The sequence below is a fragment of the Acomys minous genome, assembly GCF_964271855.1.
Source record: "Acomys minous genome assembly, chromosome: 15".
Taxonomy (NCBI): Eukaryota; Metazoa; Chordata; class Mammalia; order Rodentia; family Muridae; genus Acomys; species Acomys minous.
Genome location: NC_140497.1, coordinates 91,335,867 through 91,360,549, shown reverse-complemented (window position 1 = coordinate 91,360,549; position 24,683 = coordinate 91,335,867). Strand labels below are relative to the sequence as shown.

Genomic DNA, 24,683 nt, shown 5'->3' with positions numbered 1-24,683 from the left:
AATTCGGGATATACAATTAAAATTAAGAAAAATACGTAGAAATGCTAAAGAAAAGTCAATCTGAAATGGAGTTTGGAATGAAAATTTTAATAAACCAAATGAGAAGCATGGGGGAAAGCTTGAACAACAAAATAGACCATGTGCAGAACAGAACACCAAGGCTTAAAAACAGGAAGAAAAATTAGATTATTCAGCCAGAGAAAATGATAAATTTTTAAACACATGAACGGGACATACAAGATCTTTGGGAGGCTCTGAAAACACCAATGTATAAATTATGGACATAGAAGATCTTTTATGTGTCAAGGATATCTAAAATATTTTCAATAAAATGTAGAAAAATTTTTTCCAAGTATGTGGGAATAGATGCCTCAGAAGGTACAAGAGATATGCAGAATACGAAACAGACAGGATGAGAGAAAGATCTCCCCAAATCAGATCACAGTCAAAGTAACCCCTGAAGGTTACCGTCACTTATAACTTGGCAGAGTCTAGAATCACCTAGGAAACAGGCCTCCCGGTGTTTTGGTAGAGGTTTATTTTAACTCAGTTAGGATGCTATGCATACTGTAGGTGGCATCCATTTCCAAGGCTGGTACCCTGGGCTGTATAAAATGTAGACAGTTAACTGAGCACTAGCAAACCAGCACTCTACAACTTGGCCTTGAAGCCAACATGATCTATTTCAAGTTCCTGCCACTGTGAATTCATTGCCATAAAGCTCTATAGCCCCCAACTGTGTGAAGCTGAAACTGTGAGCTAAACAAACTCTTCCTTAAGTTGATCTTGTCAAAGGTATTTTGTCACAGAAACAGAAAAAGAAAACAAAACACATACAGGACAGAGAAAGCTTATTAAAGCTACAAGAAAGACCAAATCACACACAAATGGAAACCCATCAGAGTAATAGCTGATTTTCCAGTGGGAACTCTAAAAATTAGATGGACAGGGAAAGTTGTATTCAACTTCTGAGAGACCAGAATTGTCAACCATATTTCTATAAATGAAAAAAATGGAAAATTTTCCTGTGGAAAAATAAAAAATGTCCATAATACACTAGCCCAAGAGGCATGTCCCATGAAAGTCTTCACTTACCAGGAGATAGGGATAGTAGTAAGGACATCCTATTGGGACTCTAGGTGAGAGAAGTAGTGGAGAATGGGGAAATAGAAGGACCCAGAGGGTCCTAGAAACCTACAAGAAGAACATCATGATGGGTGGATCTGGGCCTAGGGGTTCTGCTCAAACTCCTGCACCAACCAAGGACAATACAAGTAGTAAATGTCGAATCCCTTCTCAGACCTACTAGGCAATGGTCAGGACATTCTCCACAGTTGAGTGGAGAGTGAGGACTGACTTGGACATGAACTCTGGTGCCCCATATTTGACCACTTCTCCATGGTGGGGAAGCCTGGTGGCACTCAGAGAAAGGATAAGCAGGCTACCAGGATGAGACTTCATAGCCTATGACCATATAGTGGGGGAGGGGGTCCCCCTCTGTCACAGACAGAGGCAAGGGGAATAGGGTAAAAGCAGGACGGAGGGAGAAACAGGAGGATACAAGGGAAGGGATAACAATTGAGATGTAATCTGAATAAATGAATTAAATAATAAAAAATGTCCACAATAAAAACAAGCTAAGAAATGTATGCTGATTGCAGAGTGAAAAGGAAGATAAATCTACCCAAGATACAATAGAAAATAAATTTAAAAAACAAACAAACATTAGGCCAGTAAGTAAAATAGCAAGCAGAAAAATCAATAAAATAACAAGAACTAAAATGCATCTTTCAGTAATAATTTTCCTTTGATGAGTATGAAGTGTTCTTCCCCAACTCTTTTGATTAATTTTGGTTGAAAGTCTATATTCTTAGATACCAGAATGGCTACTCCAGCTTGTTCCAAGGGTCCATTTGCTTGGAAAATCTTTTTTCAGCCCTTTACTCTGAAATAATGTCTATCTTTGTTGTTGAGGTGTGTTTCTTGTATGCTGCAGAATGATGGATCCTGTTTTCACATCCACTCTGTTAGCCTGTGTCTTTCTATCAGAGAAATGAGTCCATTGATGTTGAGTGATATTAATGACCAATGGTTGTTAGATCTTATTATTTTGGTGATGGTGGTGGCTGTGTGTGTGTGTGTGTGTGTGTGTGTGTGTGTGTGTGTATGTGTGTGTGTGTTTGTGTGTGTGTGTGTTTGTGTGTGTGTGTGTGCATGAGCACACATGCATACGTGCTCGTACTCCTTCTTGGAATTATCTACTTCCTGTGTTTTCTTGCATGTAGTTAAGCTCGTAGTGTTGGAGTTTTCCTTCTAGTATCTTCTATAGGGCTGGGTTTATTCATATATATTGTTTAAGTTTGGTTTTGTCATGGAATATCTTATTTTCTCTGTCTATGGTGACTGAAAGTTTTGCTGGTTATAATAGTCTGGGATGACATCTGTGGTCTCTGGTTATAGTAGTCTGGGCTGACATCTGTGGTCTCTGGTTATAGTAGTCTGGGCTGACACCTGCCCAGGACCTTCTGGCTTTGAGTCTCTGTTGAGAAGCCAGATAAGTCTGATAGGTAATTCTGAAGGTCAGCCTTTATATGTTATGTAGCCTTTTTCTCTTGAAGCGTTTAATATTCTTTCTTTATTCTGCACATTTAGTGTTTTGATTATTATGTGGCAAGAGGACTTTCTTTTCTCATCCAATCTATTTCATGTTCTGTAAGCTTCTTGTATGTTTATAGGCAACTTTTCCTTTAGGTTTGGGAAATTTTCTTCTATGATGTGGTTGAAAAAATATCTCTGGACCTTTGAGCTGAGAATCTCCTCCTTCTACTATGATTATTCTTAGGTTTGGTCATGTCATAGTGTCTCAGATTTCCTGGATGTTTTGTGTCAGGAATTTTTTTTGGATTTAACATTTATTATCTTTGACCAGTACATTGATTACTTCAATCACATCTTCTATGATTCTGTCTTCCAACTTTTGTATTCTGTTGGTGATGCTAGTGCCTGTAGGCCCTTTTCTCTAACCTGGGTTTTCCATCTCCACAGTTCCCAAAGTTTGTGTTTTCTTTATTGCTTCTATTTCCACATTCAGGGCTTGGATAGTTTTGTTCATTTTCTTCACTTGTTTGTATTTTTCTACATTTCTTTATGGAATGTATTCATTTCCTATTTAAAGGTTTCTCGTCATCACAAGAACGAGTTTAAAGTTATTTTCTTGTGCTTCAGCTGTGTTAAGATATCCAGGGCTTGTTGTAGGTGGGCTTTGGTGGTGCCACACTGCCCTGGCTGTTCTTGATTGTATTTTTATGTTGGCCTTTAGGCATCTGAATTTTGCAGTTGTTATAGGTTTAGATGCTGATTTCTGAGTTTATCTTTGTTGGATGGATGGCTTTGGATGTTTTCCCACATTGGTTTCTCTTTCCTCTTTTTCTACTGGCCTGGGGTTCTGGTGATGAACTAGTCTTTGTGTCCAGTAGGGTTCTCCCTTCTGGTTTCTCTGGCCTGTGAGGACTCTGGGGTCCCTAGTGCCAATGTGGCCTGGGGTCCCTTTTACAGGCACTCCTCACAGAGAGCAGACCAGGTTGTGGGCCGGTAAATGGAGGCCATGGGGTGTGCTGTAGTTTAAGACTGATGGCTGTCTTTTAGGGTAATGTGATGGGCAAGGGCTTGGGACAAGGTTTTACCTCATCTCTGATGCTGATAGGCCTCCAGGAATACAGGCAGAGTTATGGGGCAGAAAAGGGAGCATATGGTATGGGGTACAGTTTTCCACTGTTGGGTGTGCTTTCACGGGAGTGGTGAACAGTGGCTTGTGAAGGGGGTGCTGTGGCTAATTTAGAAGTGTGGCCTACCAAGTGTTTATTACTGGACTAATATTATTATGGAGACATAATATTATTACAAAGGAGACATACCTGGGTTTCCTGGTATAGGCAGGCCTTCAGGAAAGCCAGCAGAGTTGTGGGCCAGGAAATCAAATATAAGTTTTTAAAGTATGTCCTCAGGTCTCCCCCTCCAGGGGACATGGTCAAAGGTGAGGCACCAGAGTATGTGAGAAAGTAATATCCCACTCTCCACTCTACTGTGGAGAGTGTTTCGTCCATTGGCTAGATCTGGGTAGGGGTTTAAGGTTTACCGCCTGTATTGTCCTTGGCTGGTGCCTTAGTTTGAGCGGGACCCCTGTGATGGCACTCAGAGGAAGGACAGCAGGTTACCAAGAGGAGACTTGATACCCTATGAACATATAGAGGGGGAGGTAATCCCCCTCAGGAACAGTCATAGGGGAGGGGAGTAAGGGGAAAATGGGAGGGAGGGAAGAACGGGAGGATACAAGCGAGGGGATAACCATTGAGATGTAACAAGAATAAATTAATAATAAAAAAAAAGAAAAAAAAAGAAAAAAAAAGAAAGTATGTCCTAATGATTTTTCCAAATTTACTGCTGTCTGTTGTAATGCTTCCTTTTTGTACCTATTTTCGTTAGTTAGAGTCTTGTCTATCCTTCCTTCATTAGCCTCGTTAATGTTTTTTTTAATCTTATTTACCTTTTCAAAGAGTCAACTTCTGTCATATCAATTATTCACCTTGTTATTGTTGCTTTGTTTGTTTGTATTTCATCAATTTATGCCCTCATGTTGATTATTTAGTTACATCTACTGGTTTGTCTTTGGTTTGTTCTTGTTTCTCTGAGACCCTAAGATGCATCATTAAGTTATTTGAGATCTTACTGATTGTTTTTAATATAGTTACCTATAGATATTGGTTTCTTTCTTTTTTGTTTTCTTTCTTTATTATGGCTTTTTATTGTATACCAAAGACATAGCATATTGTGGTTTTATTTTTATTTCATTTTATAGATTTTTATATTTCCTTTCTAATTTTTATGATGGATAACTCATGTTTAATAGTGCTGTTCAGTTTCTATAAATCTGTGTATGTTCCACAGGCTGCTGAATATAATGTCCATTCTGAAGTGGTTTACTGAAATGTTCTATAAATGACTGGTAGGTCCATGTGATGTTGTAACATTTAACTCAGATGTTTCTCTGTTTCTTTGCTAAGAAATGACCTATCTTTTGCATATCATCTCCAGGAACCAGAGAAGAGAGAGTATTGGTGGTTCCGCAGTAGGGAGAATTGAGCAGGTGGTAAACTGCTTGTTAAGGTAAATCAACCATTGGTTAACAACCAGCTAAAGGAAACTAGTCATTGAGGAGAGGTTGAGGAACAGAGGAGAAAAGTGCTGAGAACCAGGCACAAATTGCCGTTCAAAAACTGAAAAGTCTTCCATCCCAGGAGAACCTTATTTTTCCTCTCCTTTTTCCTTGTCTGTTACTCCTTGGGCCAACCCCAGTACTGTATTTAAAATGAAATTCAGGTTTTTTTCATTACAGATTACATCATGATTTTCTCATTTTTTACAATCAATAGAACCTTTAAAAATCAACAGAGCATGAAAACAATCTAACAAAGAAATAAAAACAGTTCTGTATAACCTACAATAGCAAAAATAAATCAATTTCCAAGCAATGGTCAGCATGCCCTGATTATTGTTTCTTAAACGATATTCCAGAAAGGTAGGATGGAACTTTGAGGGCAAAGTCCCAGCTTGGGGCTCTGCATAACCCCTCAACTATGGGGTTGTTGTGGGGGCAAAGGCAGGAGCCCCTCTGCACATATTCCTGCCAGCCTCACCCATCAGCCTTATGAGAAGAGCTGGCCACTGCCTCTCGGTTCACATATCAATCCCCTTTCTATCTGTCCATTGGTCGATGGGGCTCCAAACTCTGCTCTAGCTCCTCTCCCAGCGTTTGTGTGGATGGAGAGGAAAGGGTAAAAGTCAATGTCATGCAGTTCCTACTGACATTAACAAACTGTGTCCTGCTTCAAAGTCTTTAACTCCCAGGTGTCCCCACCAATTATGTATCCAGTTGGCCATCCAGCTATTAAGGGAAGGATTTCCTGTAGTTTTTTTCTAACCTACACCAAGCCACTGGTGTCAGCTGGGCACTGTCCACAGTCCCTTGACAGAGACCAGCTCCACAAACGTCTTGAGTACAGGCGGACTACTGCTCTAATGGCAAGTAGCCTTGAACAGGCAGACTACTGCTCTGGTGGCAAGTAGCCTTAAGAAACAGGCGGACTATTGCTCCGGTGGCAAATAGCAACGGTTTATTTCTTAAGCACAGCTTTTATACTATTCTAAAGTAGCTTATTCTGGCTTGGCGCCTAACATTAGTTATTCATTAATATTACCAATAACAAACTTGGTTCTCATACCTATTAGACTAAACACGTTCTGGGAGTCAGTCAAGGGAGAAAATTTCATGAACAAAAAAGAAAATAACTATAAGCCTTCCCTCACCTTGAACCAATAACTGTTTCACTTTATCAAGAAGTTCACGAGGAGTTACTGCCAAGACTTCTGGGAGCAGAGCCAGAGCCACCCAACCCTTCCAGGAGGGGCAGCCCCTGAGCTCTTCCCCAAAATCCTTAGTTAACACTTTCAGGCCGATACTAAGTAGCAGTTCTCCTCAGTCCCTTGCATCTCTTGTCTCAAAAAAGAATCTCAGCTGGAACTGATAAATTCATTTATAACCACCATTACTTTCAGGAATAAGAACTGCTGTGTATCAATCGCCCTGACTGCTTTCTCTCACCAAGCCAAATGGATGAGGTTTCTAAATGCCATTTTACCTAGAAGTCTTTCAATGATTTTTAAGCAATACTTATAAGCATATTGATACAATTATAGAACAAAGTCTGAAATTGTCACCACTATAATAAAAGCAGCAACTAATTATGTAATTTACGTATTTTCTCTATTTTTCTTAACTAATTAAAATTTCTCAAACCTAAGTAATTCATATAACAAGCTTTAAATAAGAAATGTGGATTTATTAGATCTCCACTTAGGTTTGACTTAACTTCATGCATTACGGTTTTTATGTATCATGTGTAAGCTGTAGATAAGTGCATAATAAAATTCTTCTGCCGTCTTAATGGACTTTATCCAATGGTGTATCCTTCTGTCTCCAAAGACACTGTCTCTAAAGAAGCATAACACAGCATATACTTCTTCCACCTGAAATTAGGTTGCTCAGAAGATTCATTAGTGAGCACGTGTCACCAGGGATTGTCTTTATTTAGGTGGTTGCATTTTTAATCAAATAAGCAATATTAAGCTAGATGCCACAGATGTGCATTGCTCCATTAAGTCAGAGTAACAACTGTCATCAGTGGAGATAATTCTTCAGGTCCTGCAGCCTTCATGTCATGTGATTTGTTTGTTTGTTTTTACAAGAAGGAGGATAAAAACAGTACAACAAGGCGATCAGAGACTGGGCAATGAAGGGTCCTACTGAGGTGTTTTACCTCCTCCAGCGGTCATGCACTTGACAGCAGCAAGGTGACTAGAAGCTGATATGGGAATACGCATGTCCAACTTAGCAATTTTAAGACTTCAAATTGCAACAACCAATAAAATCTACCATTGGTAGTCATGATGGTAAGCACAATCCATTTCCTTGTCTTTATTGCATTTAATTTGTTTGATCTCAGTTTTTTTATTTATACTCTGGAAGAGGAAAAATTAACTCTAAGATGGGAAATAAATATAAGTAATAATCTCTGTATTTCATAAAGCATTGTTTTTATTTGTACAACACGGCTTCTTTGCATCTATAAATATAGTATGGGGAAATTTTTATACACACGAATATGCTGTCATTTAAGGGTTAAGCTCAGCTGGTGACACATGCCTATAATCTCAGCACTTGGAAGGTTCCAAGAATAAATAAATGTTGTAATTTGATGGTCATTGGGAAATCTATTGCCAATATTGAGAACTTTACATCGAAAACAAGTAAGATTCCTGTGCATATGACTAGGTGAATACCTGGTACTCCTGGAAAAAAGGACATATTGGTAAACATTGAATTGCCTCATTAGAAATCTCTGTCCTCATTTCATTTTGAGAGGAGAATAAACAGAAATCACTTAGCTACATTAATAGTAGTGACTACTAAGGCCCAGTGGTAACAATGCTAATTGTTTACTCAGTGCCAGGATCTCTGTGTCACATCTGAGACTAGAGGCAGAGTATGAAGAAAGAACTTTTGAGAACATCCAGAAAAACAGAAGGCAATTCCTCTGTTGTGACCTGTAAAGATAAACAGAACAAAATGTTGGTCTCTTTAAAAACCAAAGTAGCCATTTGTGGTCAAGCATGTCTATAATCCCAACAGGAGGTAGACTGGGTTAGAAGTCATCCTGGATTACATATCAAGATCCTGTCTAAAAATAGTTTTAACTAAAAAATATATAAACAAAAAAATATACTTAGCCACCAGTTCAGATCATACAAAATGTAAACAAAAACAATACAAAAATGCTTTGCATTAGAAGTCCAAATAGAAAGGAAAAAAATCTTGGTAGATATCTGATTGGAAACCGTGAAATAGATAATAAACATATTTAGAAGAATTTGTTAAACAACCAGTTGTGTTGTGTGATTGTCTGAGTTGTGTCAAGTAGTATAATGGGGGGCAGGGGAGCACCACACCCCAAGATTCCTGAGCGGGTGTTCTTCCTTCTGAAATGTGTAATGCAGGTAATGTTTCCCGCAGGGTTGCAGAGGTGGGAGTTAACCATCACCACAGCTGTCGGGCTTGCAGGAAACTGTCCAGAAGATCTTAAACTAGAGTTGAAAAATCAGTGGGAGAATGAAAATCAAGCAGGTGAGCTGGGAGCAGATTACCCTTGTTCTATTGGGAGCAGTGGCTAACACATCTGTGGCATGCGGCGTGGCCCACTTTGTACTGTATCACCTTTATTGGAAGGAGCATATGGTTGGGATGCGTTGTCTGAGGTGTGCTCAAATGAATATACCGGGACACGACGGAGAATCAAAGGGACCATAGAGAAATAAAGATATGGGTATAATGGAGACACTTGTATAATGATACAATGAGCTGGTGAAAATACCATAATTTTTTTAGTAAAGAAGGATAAAGAAAACACCATTTTGATAATTTTGTCAATTGGTCTAAAACAAAAGAAAAATTCGATTTGACTGTCACAACCTCACAACCTGATAATTTGTAAAAAAAAAAAAAAAAAAAAAAAAGCCATTGTTTATAACTGGATATGCAAGTGTCCACTCTACATTAGTTAGTGCTTTTTACTCATATAAATGACCTCAACTATGTCACAATCTTTATTTTCTCCTAAATCAAATTAGTCATTTTCCTTTTTTTCTTTTTATTCCATCTTTTATCTTGAGGTAAAGACTAGACTATGTAGGAAAAGTAAATTAAAACGTGATATGCATGGGGTAGAGAGTCATCACAGGCAGTGTCTTTGAGATGTATTTATCAGAGTATTTCATAAAAAAATGTGTGTTCTCTGCATAATTAGATGGTGCTTTAAAGTCTTTCGTGTTATGTACCACCTTGAGTTGTTAAATGATCACTAAGGGACAGAGAAACCCAATATGAGGCAGTATCAAGGGAGCAAGTAGGGAAGCGTGTGTGTGTGTGTGTGTGTGTGTGTGTGTGTGTGTGTGTGTACACATAGCTGATTTTATATGTGTGCATGCACTGTATATTCATCAATGCTAAGTCTGGAAGTCTTCAGGGTGAACACACAAATTGCAGTAACAAAATTGAAACATTTTGAGTATAGAGTTGGAATAGAGTCTTAAGTGACTGTGTCGCCATAACGATCTTACGTTGTCTGGCTTGTTTCAGCACGTCACAAAGGGACAACGTCCTTGGAAAATGCATCACGAGATCCCAGCCAATTTTGATCATTCTTGAGCTGAAAGATATCTTTGTTTCCCAAAAAAAAAAAAAAAATAGCAGAGCCACAGGAGTTAGAAGTCCTTACAAAACATGAATTTAAAAGGTAATGCTTTTAAAGGTATAATGAATTTTTTTTTAATCTGGCAAATTTAAAACTGTGAGCCTATATCAAAATGTCTCTGAATGTTCCATGCGGATCTGAAAGAAGCCAGAAATGAGCGATGAGGAACCACACTGTCACAACCTTCATCCTGCTGGGATTGACAGATGACCAGCAACTGCAGGTTCTTATCTTTGTCTTTCTCTTCTTTACCTACTCTCTGAGCATAACCGGAAACCTGGCTATCGTCTCCCTCACCTTTGTGGACCCTCACCTTAAGACAGCCATGTACTATTTCCTTAAAAACTTTGCTTTCTTGGAGATCTCATTTACATCTGCCAGCGTCCCCAGATACTTGTATAACATAGCAACGGGCGACAAAACGATTAGTTACAATGCCTGCGTCGGCCAAGTGTTTTTTACTGATCTCTTTGGCGTAACGGAGTTCTTCCTCCTAGCCGCCATGTCCTACGACCGCTATGTGGCCATCTGCAGGCCACTGCACTACATGACCATCATGAGCAGCACAGTCTGCAGAAGACTTGTGTTTTGTAGTTGGGTGGCTGGTTTGTTTATTTTAATTCCCCCACTTAGCCTCGGCCTAAATCTGGAGTTCTGTGACTCTAACATCATCGATCACTTCATCTGTGATGCTTTCCCGCTCCTGAAAATCTCTTGTTCAGACACTTGGTTCATGGAGCAGACCGTTCTCATCTGTGCTGTGCTGACGCTCCTTATAACACTGGTGTGCGTTGTTCTGTCTTACGCTTACATCATCAGGGCCGTTCTCAGATTCCCTTCCGCCCAACAAAGGAAAAAGGCCTTCTCTACCTGTTCGTCCCACATGATCGTGGTTTCCATCACCTATGGCAGCTGCATCTTCATCTACATCAAGCCTTCGGCGAAGGAGGAAGTGGCCATTAACAAGGGTGTGACGGTTCTCACTACGTCCATTGCCCCAATGCTAAACCCCTTCATCTACACACTTAGAAACAGGCAAGTCAAACAAGCCTTCTGTGACTCGATAAAAAGAATTATGATGTTTTCCAGTAAGACAAGATGAAACCCAATAAACATGGTGGTCAACTTACCAGCTTCTGGGTCAGATTAACTTTCCCCAAACGCTCTTGCTCATTGTGGTTAACTGACCTTCCTGCTCCCACAAACCTCTTTTAGGATCACATCCTTCCAAGTGTGTTAATAGCTTTCAGAAATCATAACCCCAGTTTCACTTGAAAATTAAGAAATTATTATTATTATTATTATTATTATTATTATTATTATTATTATTATTAATGCAAAAACAAAACAGTAGAGAAGTAATTGCCAAAAGGATTTTACATCTTCAACAACAAAAAAAGTCACCATTGTTTCTTCTAATCCAACCAATTGATATTAGTGTTTACTGTCCTTAAGGTAGGCACTATTTAGGTCCTAAAAACAGAAGAGGACACAAACCAAAAAGAAAAAAAAATCCCCCCAAGTACCCTCAAAGACAGAGAGGAGAAATGGGAACAAACCAGTGAGCAGATAATCAAAATGTTGCACATGAATAGCAAGAAATACTTTTGACTATAAAGTAGGATGGAATTCTATCATTTGTAATACAGGTGGGATAAAGATAACTGTGCTAGAATAAACCAGCACAGAGAGACAAGTGCCTTCCTGTGTGTGGATTACAGAAAGCTGGTCTCAGAGGAGGCGAGAGCAGAATGCTTTTCAGAAGCTGGGGAAGGGGATGAGGAGAAGAAGGGCTGGAGAATGTTTAACTAAGCCACGGGTGGTAGGTAGAACTCAGAAGTTCCAGGGACTGTATAGAAAATGATAGCATATTAAATAACTCAGGAAGCTTGAAAATGAATTTTGAATATCTTTATCACGCAGAAATTATTAATGTTTGAAGAGACAAAATGTGTATCCTGATTTAGCTATTATGTAGTATACTCTGGTATCAAGACATCATGTAATAGTTCAAGAACAGGCATGTTTTTTTTTTATGTTTCAATGCATGTTTTAAAAATTAATATGTAATAAAATAACTTTTAAAAGAAAAATACATGTTTTCCATGAAAGAGAAGAATAATAATCATTTGATTTCATAAAAAAAAAGACCAAAAATACTCATTTTATGTTCTTTAAATTTTTATAAACTTATTTTCATGTAATATGTTCTTACTTCTTTACTTGTTGTTTTCAGCAAGAGTTTTCCCTCCCTCAGCTCTCCTCAGTACCCTGCACCTCCTCTCTCATGCAGATCTTCCCAGGATGTGAGAGCAATCGTCTGACTGAGACATGTGTCTCCCACTGATCACCAGCTGATGAGGCTGGTCTGGGTGTCCCTCCCTTCTTCCCTCCCCATGTGCTTTCCGTTAGTACTCCTTGAAGCCTCTGGGTCAAAGAGGACATCCTTCCCTGGACAGAGGAGGAATCGGTCTCCACCAAGGGTATAAAAGTAGATGTGCTCCCTGCTAGGAACAAACAAGCTCTCAAAAATACTCATATTTTTAGAGGTATCAAATTAACAATAATTTTTTTTTCAAAAAAAACTATTCGACATTAACATGAATAAGCTGGAAATGGTTATTCTATTTTTTAATGGTGTTTTGAGACAAGATCTCTCTATATAGCCCTGACTGTCCTGATGCTGGCCCAAACGCACAGAGAGCCACTTTATCTCTGCCTCCTGAGTGCTGAAACTAAAGGCATGGCCACCCAGTCCAACTATTCTGAGACATCTTTTAATTGCAATCTGCAACCTGTACATACATATATTGAATCACACAAAATGTCAATAAAATAAACAAACATATGCCCAAGAAGAAGCAAAATAGTACAAATAAAATGAATAAATGAATGCTGAAAACCTAGGAAAACATCTTTTTAATATATTTTAATAATTTATTCATATTACATCTCAATGATTATCCCATCCCTTGTATCCTCCCATTCTTCCCTCCCTCCCATTTTCCCCTTACTCCCCCCCCTATGACTGTGACTGGGGGGGACCTCCTCCCCCTGTATATGCTCATAGGGTATCAAGTCTCTTCTTGGTAACCTGCTGTCCTTCCTCTGAGTGCCACCAGGCCTCCACATCCAGGGGACGTGGCCAAATATGGGGCACTAGAGTTAGTGTGAAAGTCAGACCCCACTCTCCACTCCGCTGTGAAGAGTGTCCTGTCCATTGGCTAGATCTGGGTAGGGGTTCGAAGTTACTGCACGTATTGTCCTTGGCTGGTGCCATAGTTTGAGCAGGACCCCTGGGCCCAGATCCACCTGTCATAATGTTCTTCTTAGGAAAATATCTTAAAGGAAGTATGCAAAAGTACAAACAATGTTGTTGCTTTAATATGTAGTCAGTTATGTGTGGTTAAAGACACAAAGTGTTTGCCACAGCTCATCCAAAAGGAGAAATGGAGGAGAAAGAAGCATGGATAAGGCTCATGGAACCGTCTCCCGACCCCAGTGTGCTCCTGGAATTTCTCGCCCACTTGTGTTAAGTCTCACACCTCTTAAACTACAGGTCACTACCAGAACGGACTGCCAATCCTGAAGGAAGAAGCTTCCAAGCTCTGGGTTTTCAAGTATATTGAAAGTATGACTTTACTCAAATATACTTTTTAAAAGAGTTCTTATTTATAACAGAAAATGGAGGAGATAAATGCTTTCCATAAGCAAAGATGAAATTAGCAAAACATTTGAAATCAGTGATGAATGTATTGTGTTCATTTTATTGTAAATGTTTTCTGCACTTTACATTATCTGCTGCTATAAATGAAAATTGAGTTCAAATTATTTTCTGTTTACATGCATCTTTTGTGTCGTTTTATTGGTTTTTAAATGTGTATTTAAAGTAACAATATGATGTTTTATATACATAAGGAAATGGGTATAATGGTAAAGCAATTTAGCGTGCCTATAACCTCAAAAGCTTCCCTTTTTCTACATAGTAAAATCATCCAGTGTCTCATAAATATTTCAGCATAAATTGCAATAATAGTAATAATATAAACCAAGCATTGTGGTACACTCCTGTAGTCCTAGAACTCTCAGAAGACTGAAGTAGCAAAACCAGGAGTTTGAGGTCACCCCAGACCACGCAGTAAAAACCCAGTTTCAAAATTCTGAATAAAATCTTTTTTTAATTGATATTATTACCTACAGTCTTTGGGGATGTTAGGACAGAACATTTATTCATTTTTCCTGAAACCTTACTATTTCCTTTCATTTTATGGAAATTTTTCCTTTTATTGAAAATGGATTTTTTTTCTCATACACTATATCCTGATTTTAGTTTCCTCTCCTACTTCTCCCAGTTGCTTCTCCCCCCTCCAAAGCCAATCCTTTTAAGTCACTCATTAGAAAAGAATATGCTTCTAAGATATAACAACCAAACATGGCAATATAAAATATAAGAAGACAAGCAAAAATCCATCATATTGAAGTTAGACAAGGCAACCCAAAAGAAAGAAAAGAGTCCCAAGAGACCCATTCATTCTCACTCTGGAAACTTTAATCCCAGCACTCAAGAGACAGAGGCAGATGCATCTCTGTGAGTTCAAGGCCAGCCTGGTCTACAAAGCAAGTCCAGGATAGCCAAGGCTACACAGAGAAACCCTGTCTTTAAAAAAAAAATACTAAGCTAAAAGCTATAACATATATGCAGAGGACCTGGTTCAGACCCATGTTGGCCCTGTGCTTGCTTCTTCAGTCTTTGTGAATTCATGTGAGCTTTTCTCAGTTGATTTAGAAGACTCTCCCCCCCCCCTCTCTCTCTCTCTCTCTCTCTCTCTCTCTCTCTCTCTCTCTCTCTCTCTCTCTCTCTCTCTTTCTCTCTCTCTGCATAATTTTTTGGCTATGGGTCTCTATATTTGTTCGCATCTGCTGCAGGAGGAAGCTTCTCTGATGATGGCTGAATACGGTGCTGATCTATGAGCATAGCAGAATATTATAAGGGTTAATTTTATCACCATTTTTTAAGACCAGTAGAACCAACATTTTACCATAAATCTCTGGGATGACTAGTCTTGGTTCTTGGTCACCCAAGCAGTCTCAGGTATGGGTGCCATCGTGTGGAATGGGTCTTAAGTCAAATCAGACACTGGGTGCTTTCTCACACAAGTTTTGTGCTACCGTTGCTCCAGCATTTCTTCCAGGCAGGACAGACTGTAGGTCAAAGGTTTGGAGCTGGATTGGTGTTTGGGTTTCTCTTTTAGTAGCCTACAGAGTACCTACCTGCACTAAAGAAACTAGAACAGAGAGGTAAAGGCTCCGTGTAGGCACCAGCTCAAATTCTCCATGTTTAATGATGCTGAGCTCTGTAACACTCCGCCCACCTACACTGTCAGTCTGCAGAGAACAACCCACTGTCTTAGAATAGCCTGGATCGATTGGGAACTTCCATGGGACCCCCTTGGCCAACAACGCAATTGAATGTAAGCCAGTCTCAGTACTACTGGAAGCTTCATTTGGTAGCAAGAGATGGCCAGTTGAGACTCAGTACCCCTCATTATTAGCGAAGCTCATTAGGATCACCTTCATATATTTTAGTAAGTTTCCTCTGCACTAGGTTCCCATATAGTTCATCAAGTGCCCCTCAGTCCCAGGTGTCTCTCCCTCTACCCTGTCATCCCTCCCCCTCGCTACCTGATTCTCCAATTCCCATCCCCGTCCACCCCCATACCACCCACAAAATCTATTCTGTTTCCTTCTCCCAGAGAGATTCGTTTGCCTCCGCCCCCGCCTCAGACCCTTTCTGTATATCTAACCTCTCTGGGTCTATGGAATGCAGCTTGGTTATCTTTGACTTAACAGATAACATCCACATATAAATGAATACATATCATATTTATCTTCTAGGTCTGTATTGCTTGATCCGGGATGACTTTCTTCTAGTTCCATCCAATAGTCTGCAAATTTCATAATGTCGTTTTTTTTTCTCCTTTATTAATTTATTCTTGTTACATCTCAATGGTTATCCCATCCCTTGTATCCTCCCATTCTTCCCTCCCTCCCATTTTCCCCTTATTCCCCTCCCCTATGACTGTTCCTGAGGGGGATTACCTCCCCCTGTATATGCTCATAGGGTATCAAGTCTCTTCTTGGTAACCTGCTGTCCTTCCTCTGAGTGCCACCAGGTCTCCCCCTCCAGGGGACATGGTCAAAGGTGAGGCACCAGAGTATGTGAAAAAGTAATATCCCACTCTCCACTCTACTGTGGAGAGTGTTCTGTCCATTGGCTAGATCTGGGTAGGGGTTTAAGGTTTACCGCCTGTATTGTCCTTGGCTGGTGCCTTAGTTTGAGCGGGACCCCCGTGCCCAAATCTGCCTATCATAATGTTCTACTTGTAGGCTTCTAGGAGGGTCATAATGTCGTTTTTAAACAGCTGAGTAATACTTCACTGTATGAATGTATGTTTCCTTTACCCTGTCTTCTGTTGGGGAACATCTAGGTTGTTACCAGTTTCTAACTATTATGAATAGGGCAATGGACATCGTTAAGGAAGTATACTTGTGGTAGGATGGAGCATCCTCTGGGTATATGCCCAAGGGTGGTATAGCTGGATCTTGGTGTAGATCAATTCCCAACCTTCTTAGGAACCACCGTATTGATTTCCATAGTGGAAACCAATCCACAAGTTTGCACTCCCACCAGCCATGGAAAAGCTGGATAGAGTGGTGCACAACTTAATTCCAGTTCCCAGAGCGTTAACACACCAAGGTCAACAGTACAGCCTTATCTTCTCGGTTGAAGGACAGCCGGAGACACATGCAACCTTGTCTCAAAAAATAAGCAGTCATCAGTACAAAATTAAGTGGCAAGCTAATGAAAAGGTGGTCACTAAATGGATGTTTCCATTCCCTGGATATTATGAACAAGACAGCAATTAGCATGGATGCGCTGATGTATCGATCATAGAATGTATCTGGAGGACACGTGCTGAAGAGCAGTATAGCTGGATCATACGGTAGATTTATTTCTAGCGTTTTATGAACACCCATGCTGGTTTCCATAATGACAGCACCAGCGTGCATCCCTGCCAATGGTGAATAAGTATTCTATTTTTCACCACATTCATGGCAGAATTTTATGAAGTAACCCAGTCCCAGTAAGATGAACTATATGCTTTCTCTCGTTTGTTAGCCTTCAGTCTTCAGATACGCATGTTCCACTTGGAACGCCCTGGAGGTCGGGAAATTAGTAAGGATGAGATCAAGAGAGAGGTGGTATAAGGAGTTAGAGGAGGCACAAGTGGTACAGGAGGAGCTTAACAGAGAAGAGGATATAAGGGGAGGGTCGATGAGGGATACAGGGAAGGATAACTAACACTAAAGTCATTCAGAAAAAGCCATATGGAAACCTACTACTGTAGGTGCAAAACATATATGCACACATATAAAAAGATTTTTATGTGCAATTACCCTACATACGGAGCAAAAATGTCCCTGCTAGACACCACAGGATAACAAATAAAAGACCCACTGCCAAGAATTCGTTACCCCTTTGGGGGTTGTTAACAAGTGAGACCCCATAGATCCCCAAACATTACATGCCATTTGCCCATGTTCTTGGTTACCCTCAAAAAATGTGACTGTAAGACCCTAATGCTGAAGACACTACACATTTGAGTTATAACAGAGAAATCAAGATGGTATACGTCTGGAAGCTCCATCTTGGCTAGATAGATTTCATAGTGCTGAAAGGAGCTATGCACTCAACTAGAGGAGAAATGGGATCACCAAGCTTGCCAAGCTATGAACTCAACAAGCTACAACAATGACCACCCTGTCAATACACGCCCCTGGTACAACAGTGGCACAAATGTCAAGGTAGTAACCAACCATTTTCCAAATGGATTTAAGGCCTGCAAGTCAAGCATATATACCTGTTATCAAGACAAGAATCTGTGGGTAGATAGGTCATAGACCAAATAGGTCAATCTAATACTATACTAAATTGTTGTGGGGTTTTTTGTTTTTTTGGTTTTTTTTTTTTTTTTTTTTTTTTTTTTTTTGGCTTGTAACTCTATCATTGCTTGTTCTTTGTTCAGTGGTAGGTAAATACATAAAAACATATTTGTTAATAAACTATAAAGTCCATTGTAAAGCTTTACAGCTTCAGAATGGCTGCCCTAACTGTATGGATGTTCATTGAAATGTATATACTTTAGGTCTCATTATTTTGCTGTGTGACTTTCTTATTTGAAAGTTATTCTAAATAAAGTTTTAATAAACAAGTAAAAGAATATAGTGTTATACTGATTCTTAATGACTTTTTATACCCATAGATTAGTACATCAGTCAATCCTCATTGTAAATGGATGGAAATTAACGCAGAGACCAACAAATCAAAGTGTAATCAAAGTGCACATCATAAAAGGCTATGAAATGCTTAGCCCCAAGCAAGATATCTGTATCATACCCCATTTTCCTAGGCTCAGGGAACATTTTGGAAGTAGGAATGGGAAGATTATATGATCCTTGGATGGTGAATAACTACAAGGAAATGGTGTTTCCTGGATTCATCGTGACAGGTGTATACGTGAGTTCAAAGTAGTTGGTACACCATGTGCAAGACTTATGCAGGTTTAAGTAGATAGAATTCCAATGTGGAAAGTTAGTTTCCTTTAAAAGTTAAGCTCTCAGGGAGGTTACCACCCTCCAGTGAAAGTCATGTGTCCAAGAGTATATGGGCAGTCTAAATTGTGCTTGATAAGTTTCAAAAAAAGTTGAGTGGTTATGGAAGGGGAAGAAGTAGTGAGTGTAATTGAAATACACAGTACAAAACTTTCAAAGAACTAATTAAAAATGAGAAAAACTAAGAGCTATTTAAAATATGAATGTATGATAAACAGTACATAATATGCATTATAATACATCTTTATGGTCAATGTTTTCATAATAGTTTATGTAATTAAGTGAAGAGAGCAAGTTAGAACTGTAAATAACAGAAGTAATATTTCTACCTTTTAAGTGTTCAAACTCTCATTTACTTCCATTAAAAGAAAACTTGCTTGAAGTTTTCCAGTGTTTTTGTTTTAGTTTTAATGCCTGAGAAAAATAGTAGTTGCAATAGCCTTATAGTCTTTCAACTTTCGATCATGGTAAGGAGAAAAATACAAAGGACGCCAGACATTTCTTGACCATCTGAATTTTCTCCCTTATGTCTTGACCTGTACATGTTGCTATGGCTGCAATTTTGTGTCTCTAAAGGCACTGCCCCCACTGCAGCATCTTTCAGGATTTGTGCCCAAGTTCATTATAGAAACTCATTAGTGATGTCTGAACATAGGTCACTGAGGACTCAGATAGTCATTTATTTAGTTTCAGGTTTAGGAAATAAATCAAATGCAAATTGTAACAGTAAGGGGAAAAAACATCTATCCAAAGAAATCACCATGTCAATGCTTTGAAAAAAAACCAAAGACAACATTTGCAGTTGTATATTATTTTTAACAAAAAGAAATATATAATATGTGCCTATGATAAAAGGGAACCAAGTCCTGATGAGAAAATCCATCCAGTGTTTTGGAGATGAAAAGTTTGAAGGGTGTGTAGGGTCAGGCCTTCCCAGAGCATGAGGGAATTGGTGCACTAAAACTAGAAAGTTCCATGTGGACGTTGCTGGTAGGGTATTTGTATCAAAAGAAACTTCTGGACTCTTGTTAAAGAATCAGCTGAACCTACTGTTAACTCTAAGAACAGTAAGTACAGTGCCTACTTTATTCATCTTTATATTTGACTATGGCTTTTCTGATAAGCATACTAGACCTGACATACTATAGTTATTTATATAAATTGTTACATAAAGATGCACAGATAGTTCTGGCTTGTGATCTAAAGGTGTTATTTTTATCTAAGTTTAAATAAAATGTGAATTTATAGATAGCCAATTGCTATGATTTCACAACCTCACTCTCCTGTTTAAATGGAAAAGATGTATGATTAAAAATCATCCAATATGATAGTTTATCCTATTGTGGACAACATTGTCTCTCTGAATTTTTTTAGAAAAAAAAATACCTTTGGAAGATGCAATGATTTTCTAAAGCTTTGCCTTTTAAAAGCTAGAATTTAATGAAGTAAATGAAGGTTATTTTGTAGCCAGGGCTATCGCACAGGAATAAGCAAGTTACCACAAGCTAGCTCCAGGAGTGGACACTCATAAGACCTGGGCTGACAGCAAGGGAAGAGCTGAAAGAGTGCTCACCATTGGTTAAAACCATTCCGTCCCTATAGTTCCTGGGGATGTCACGGGTCTGGAAAGGCCACTGTGGCTCTTCTTCCCATTGATGGTGACAGCATACTTGCCATATAATTAAGGGAAAATGTAGCCCTCACTCTTGAGGCAGTGACTATGTTATTAAAGGCAAAAGGACAATTGATCACATATCACTATAGTTTTATTAGACAAATGGGAAAAAATGCGTTCTTTTCATCTTCAAACACTGGAGATTGTCATTCAAAATCCAAAATACATTTCATTCAATGTCCTAATGAAACAAAGTATCACCTGAGAAAAACAATAGAACAACTATTACTCTAAACCAAAATTTAAGGAAGTCCTTAACTCTCATTTTTTCATATTATTAAAAATATCCATTGAAGAAACATCAAGGGAAAATCCTGAAGAAAATGGTGGTGAAAGACGTAATTGGAAACTGAAAGGCTGACTATTCATGGTATAATTTTACGAATGAAACTCTCATAGACCAGAACTTATATCAAAGAGACAAAAAAAAAAAAACAGGCATAGTGGTACACACCCCTAATCCCAGGACTTGGGAGACAAAAGCAGGCAGGGCTCTGTGAGTTCAAGAAAAGGTATGTTTAGCATATTGTACTGTGATGACTTGAGTGCTAATATGTGACACATGCCACACTGTAAGGTCAAGGAAAGTAGCTTAAAGTTCATAGACAGTATTTTGGTACACAGAGGTTCTAAATAAATGTAGCTTTTCTTACTGAAGATACATTTGTAAGAATTGTGAAACTATAAAGCACACTTTGGAGATTATTTTAGCAGTCTTAAAAATAAAGAGATGCATAATAGCATATAGGAAATTATTTTAAAGTTTAAACATATGTTCATGTCATTTTTAATTATAGGTGAAACTTTGAAATCATAAAAGTTTACAAAGCTAACTTTTGACACAAATATATCATGGTAAATTAAACGGACTTAAGTGTATTTATGGAGATGCAGAAATATTCGCTATATATTATCATGTAAATAACATGTGAAATTATAGATTAAGATATATGGATTCCTGCCTTCTGTCTTGATTATATCACTAACAAATGTCTCAAGACAGATAAAAATTCTCAGCAGCACAGTTAGAACAACAGCTAACACAAGGAGAAGACACACTACTTGGCATTTTGAGCAGCAAGTGCATTAGTAATCACTTTATTCACTAGTAACTCTTGTTTCAAATACAAAAAGAAAGTCAAATGTAGAAACATACAAAGTTTTTAAAGTCACTGTCAATGACAAGAACTGAGTTAATGGCTCAGCGAGTAAAACACTTTTGCCGTGAAAGCGAAAGACCTGTGTCCAGGTCCCCAGCAACTACATAAAAAGCTGGGTTCTGTGGTACAGGCCTGTAATCCCTAGGAAGACCAGCCAGCTTTGCCACATCAGCAAGCCCAGGTTCAGTGAAAGACCTTGTCTCAGAAAATTAGATGGATATCGATAGAGGAAGAAACTTGGTGTGGACCTCTGGACTCCAAATGCATGTACATACACATACATGAACACCTCAAAGACACACACATGTACACATGCATATACCATGCACAGACAAAAAGAATGTAATGCCTCTTTCAGAGTTTAAGCCAATGGTGTGGGTATGTATGCACTGCTAACGTGTTTCTTACCCATTGATCACCAACCTAGAACTGTGTAGGTTTGGGTTGTTCTCTGGGTAAAGAAAATAGAGCAATCCCTGATTTCGAGAATCTTACTTTCTCAGAGAGCGTGTCGAAGTAGAATAATCTGACACAGGGACACAAATGAGCAATGCAGACAATAGAGCTTTAGGCAGATTTTTTAAAGTGACATTCAAATTACACATGAAAAGTGCGTAGTTTTCAGAGTCTGTACACAGAAAGCATGTGTAGTGCTTTAAACCTGATAGTAGTGATAAGTTGTTAAAACATTTTCCGCACTCAACACACTGAAAGAATAAAGGACCTATGTTTTCTTTTCTCAGCTTGGCTAAGCATATTTTACATAGTCAATTCTGTATCCCAGTAAACTGTGAGTATGGATGGCACGCTAACAGGGAAATATAAAAGTAATTTAGAGATGCTATAAAGCAATGCAGAAGTTCCAACTTAAAGCAGAAAGCATGCTTCACAAATGCATGTTTAATCATCATGGCAAAACATAAAGTACAAGCTAAAGCTAAAGCAACAGACTTCTTCATGGGATCCAGAGGAGTTGTCACATGCTTACATTTTATTGAGGACCAAATCTTCTAGGAAAAGTATGATTGCACTTGAATGTGCATCCTTCAAATACAAAGGAAATCTTAGACATATGAAGACAATGATTTTTATTGAATCGGGACACATTATGACTCAAATGTAAAACCACAGGAAAGCCTAATTAGGTATAAATCACAGGTATAATAATGAAGAATATGAATGTCATGACATTTAATTTTATCGGTAAATATATCACAAACTCTTAAGCCAGTCAACTAAAGTAAATTATTGAGTAGCTAAGCTCATAAGAATATCAACAGAAACCGCTACCACTTGCAGAAGAAACTACTACACATGACTAAGCTTATTATTATATCATCACTGTTTACTGCTATCTGGCTTTGCTACTTCTCAAGGAGGACATCTATAAATTTTTCATGAAGATTGAACAATTCGGTAGTCAGTGATGAAAAACAACACGATAACCACCTTCATTCTGTTGGGGCTAACAGATGACCCTCAACTTCAGATTCCAATCTTCCTGTTTCTATTTTTTGCCTACGTGTTGAGTGTAACTGGGAATCTGACTATCCTGTCCCTCACTCTCCTGGACTCCCACCTTAAGACGCCCATGTACTTTTTTCTACAAAATTTCTCCATATTAGAAATTTCATTTACTTCTGCCTGTATTCCAAGGTATCTGTACAACATAGCAACAGGAGACAGGTCGATTACTTATGATATTTGTGTCGTCCAAGTGTTTTTCACTGATGTTTTTGGAGTGACTGAGTTTTTTCTTCTTGCCATTATGTCCTACGACCGCTATGTGGCCATCTGCAAACCCCTGCACTACGGCGCCATCATGAGCAGCACGGTGTGCCAGAAGCTGGTCCTCTGCTGCTGGCTGGCTGGCTTGTTCATTATACTCCCTCCGCTCACCCTGTTCCTAAACTTAAAATTCTGTGAGTCAAACGTTATTGATTATTTCTTCTGCGATGCGTCTCCTATCTTGAAGATTTCGTGCTCAGACACTTGGCTGATAGAGCAGCTGGTGATTGTCTGTGCGGTGCTGACCTTCATTCTGACCCTGGTGTGTGTCGTTATGTCCTACGTGCGCATCATCAGGACCATTCTAAGGTTCCCCTCTGCCCAGCAGCGGAAGAAGGCCTTTTCCACCTGCTCTTCTCACATGATTGTAGTTTCAATCACTTACGGAAGCTGTATTTTCATTTACATCAACCCTTCTGCAAAGGAATCTGTGGCTATCAATAAAGGTGTAACAGTTTTGATGACGTCAGTTGCTCCCATGTTGAACCCGTTCATTTATACTCTGAGAAATAAGCAAGTTAGACAAGCCTTCAGCGATTCCTTCAAAAAAATTGTCATGATCTCAATGAGGAGAGAGAATGATAAAATATAGAAATAAAATATTAATTAAGCATGGACCATTAAAATCCATGTATGTTTGTCTCTTAATTGATTCTGGTTTGCTTTTTGTTGTTGTTTTGTTTTTGTTGTTTTTGTTGTTGTTTGTTTGTTTATTTTAGATGAAATTTCTCAAGAATTTTTTGAGAAAGGAACAGAAGAGCAAACACATGTGATAAGAAAACAGAGGTGATTAATACTGTGAGACTTAAGAATAGGACTGGGGTTAAGGGAGAGGAGCCCATAGGTGGAGGGTTAACTACAAGTAATGACATATGGAAAGCATTATTTTTTAAAAACACTATTTTATAAGCTAACTTAAAGATACTTTAAAGAAGTTTGAACAATGATAGGCTGATTGGGCAGATTATGTTGTTCCCAGAAGCTACAGGTTGTAAAATGAAAATTTCAGTGCATGGTATGGGCACCTCTCTATGTCTATTTCAAAGACCTTGGGAATGGTACAGGCTACTGCCTTTGGCAATGGTACAGGCTACTGCCCTTGGCAATGGTACAGGCTACTGCCCTTGGCAACAGTACAAGCTACTGCCCTTAGCAATGGTACAGGCTACTGCCCTTGGCAATGGTACAGGCTACTGCCCTTGGCAACAGTACAGGCTACAGCCCCTGCTCTTGGCTACCCACCACAACTACATGGCATAACCTTGCTGTGAAGACATCACACACTTTGGTCTAGGATAAGTCAACCTAGAACTGAATAAGAAGTTCCCTCCCTTATGGCTAGCTTCCACTATACCATGAGATGCCATACAGGGCACTGAGGGAACAGCTACAAACTTCTTACCCAAAAGCGGGCCTTTTGCTCTATAATATTAGCATTCCATGCAAGCTGCACTGGCTGATGCAACAGGGGCATAGATGCTGCAGGGGTAACACCTTCTGCTTACATTTGAGACCCCCCCTTAC

At 39.0% G+C, this 24,683-nt stretch overlaps 2 protein-coding genes across 2 annotated transcripts; both read left to right on the top strand.

The window, feature by feature from the left end:
* Positions 1 to 10,023: 10,023 nt before the first annotated feature.
* LOC311584210 (olfactory receptor 6C2-like) lies at positions 10,024 to 10,965 on the top strand (the record flags this gene model as incomplete). The annotated part of the gene is made up of 1 exon (XM_084758310.1): positions 10,024 to 10,965. The coding sequence occupies one exon, from the start codon at positions 10,024 to 10,026 to the stop codon at positions 10,963 to 10,965; it is 942 nt and encodes a 313-aa protein (XP_084614436.1).
* Positions 10,966 to 22,797: 11,832 nt separating this feature from the next.
* Positions 22,798 to 23,751, top strand: LOC311585465 (olfactory receptor 6C2-like; the record flags this gene model as incomplete). Its single annotated transcript, XM_084760682.1, has 1 exon — positions 22,798 to 23,751. The coding sequence occupies one exon, from the start codon at positions 22,798 to 22,800 to the stop codon at positions 23,749 to 23,751; it is 954 nt and encodes a 317-aa protein (XP_084616808.1).
* Positions 23,752 to 24,683: the final 932 nt, after the last annotated feature.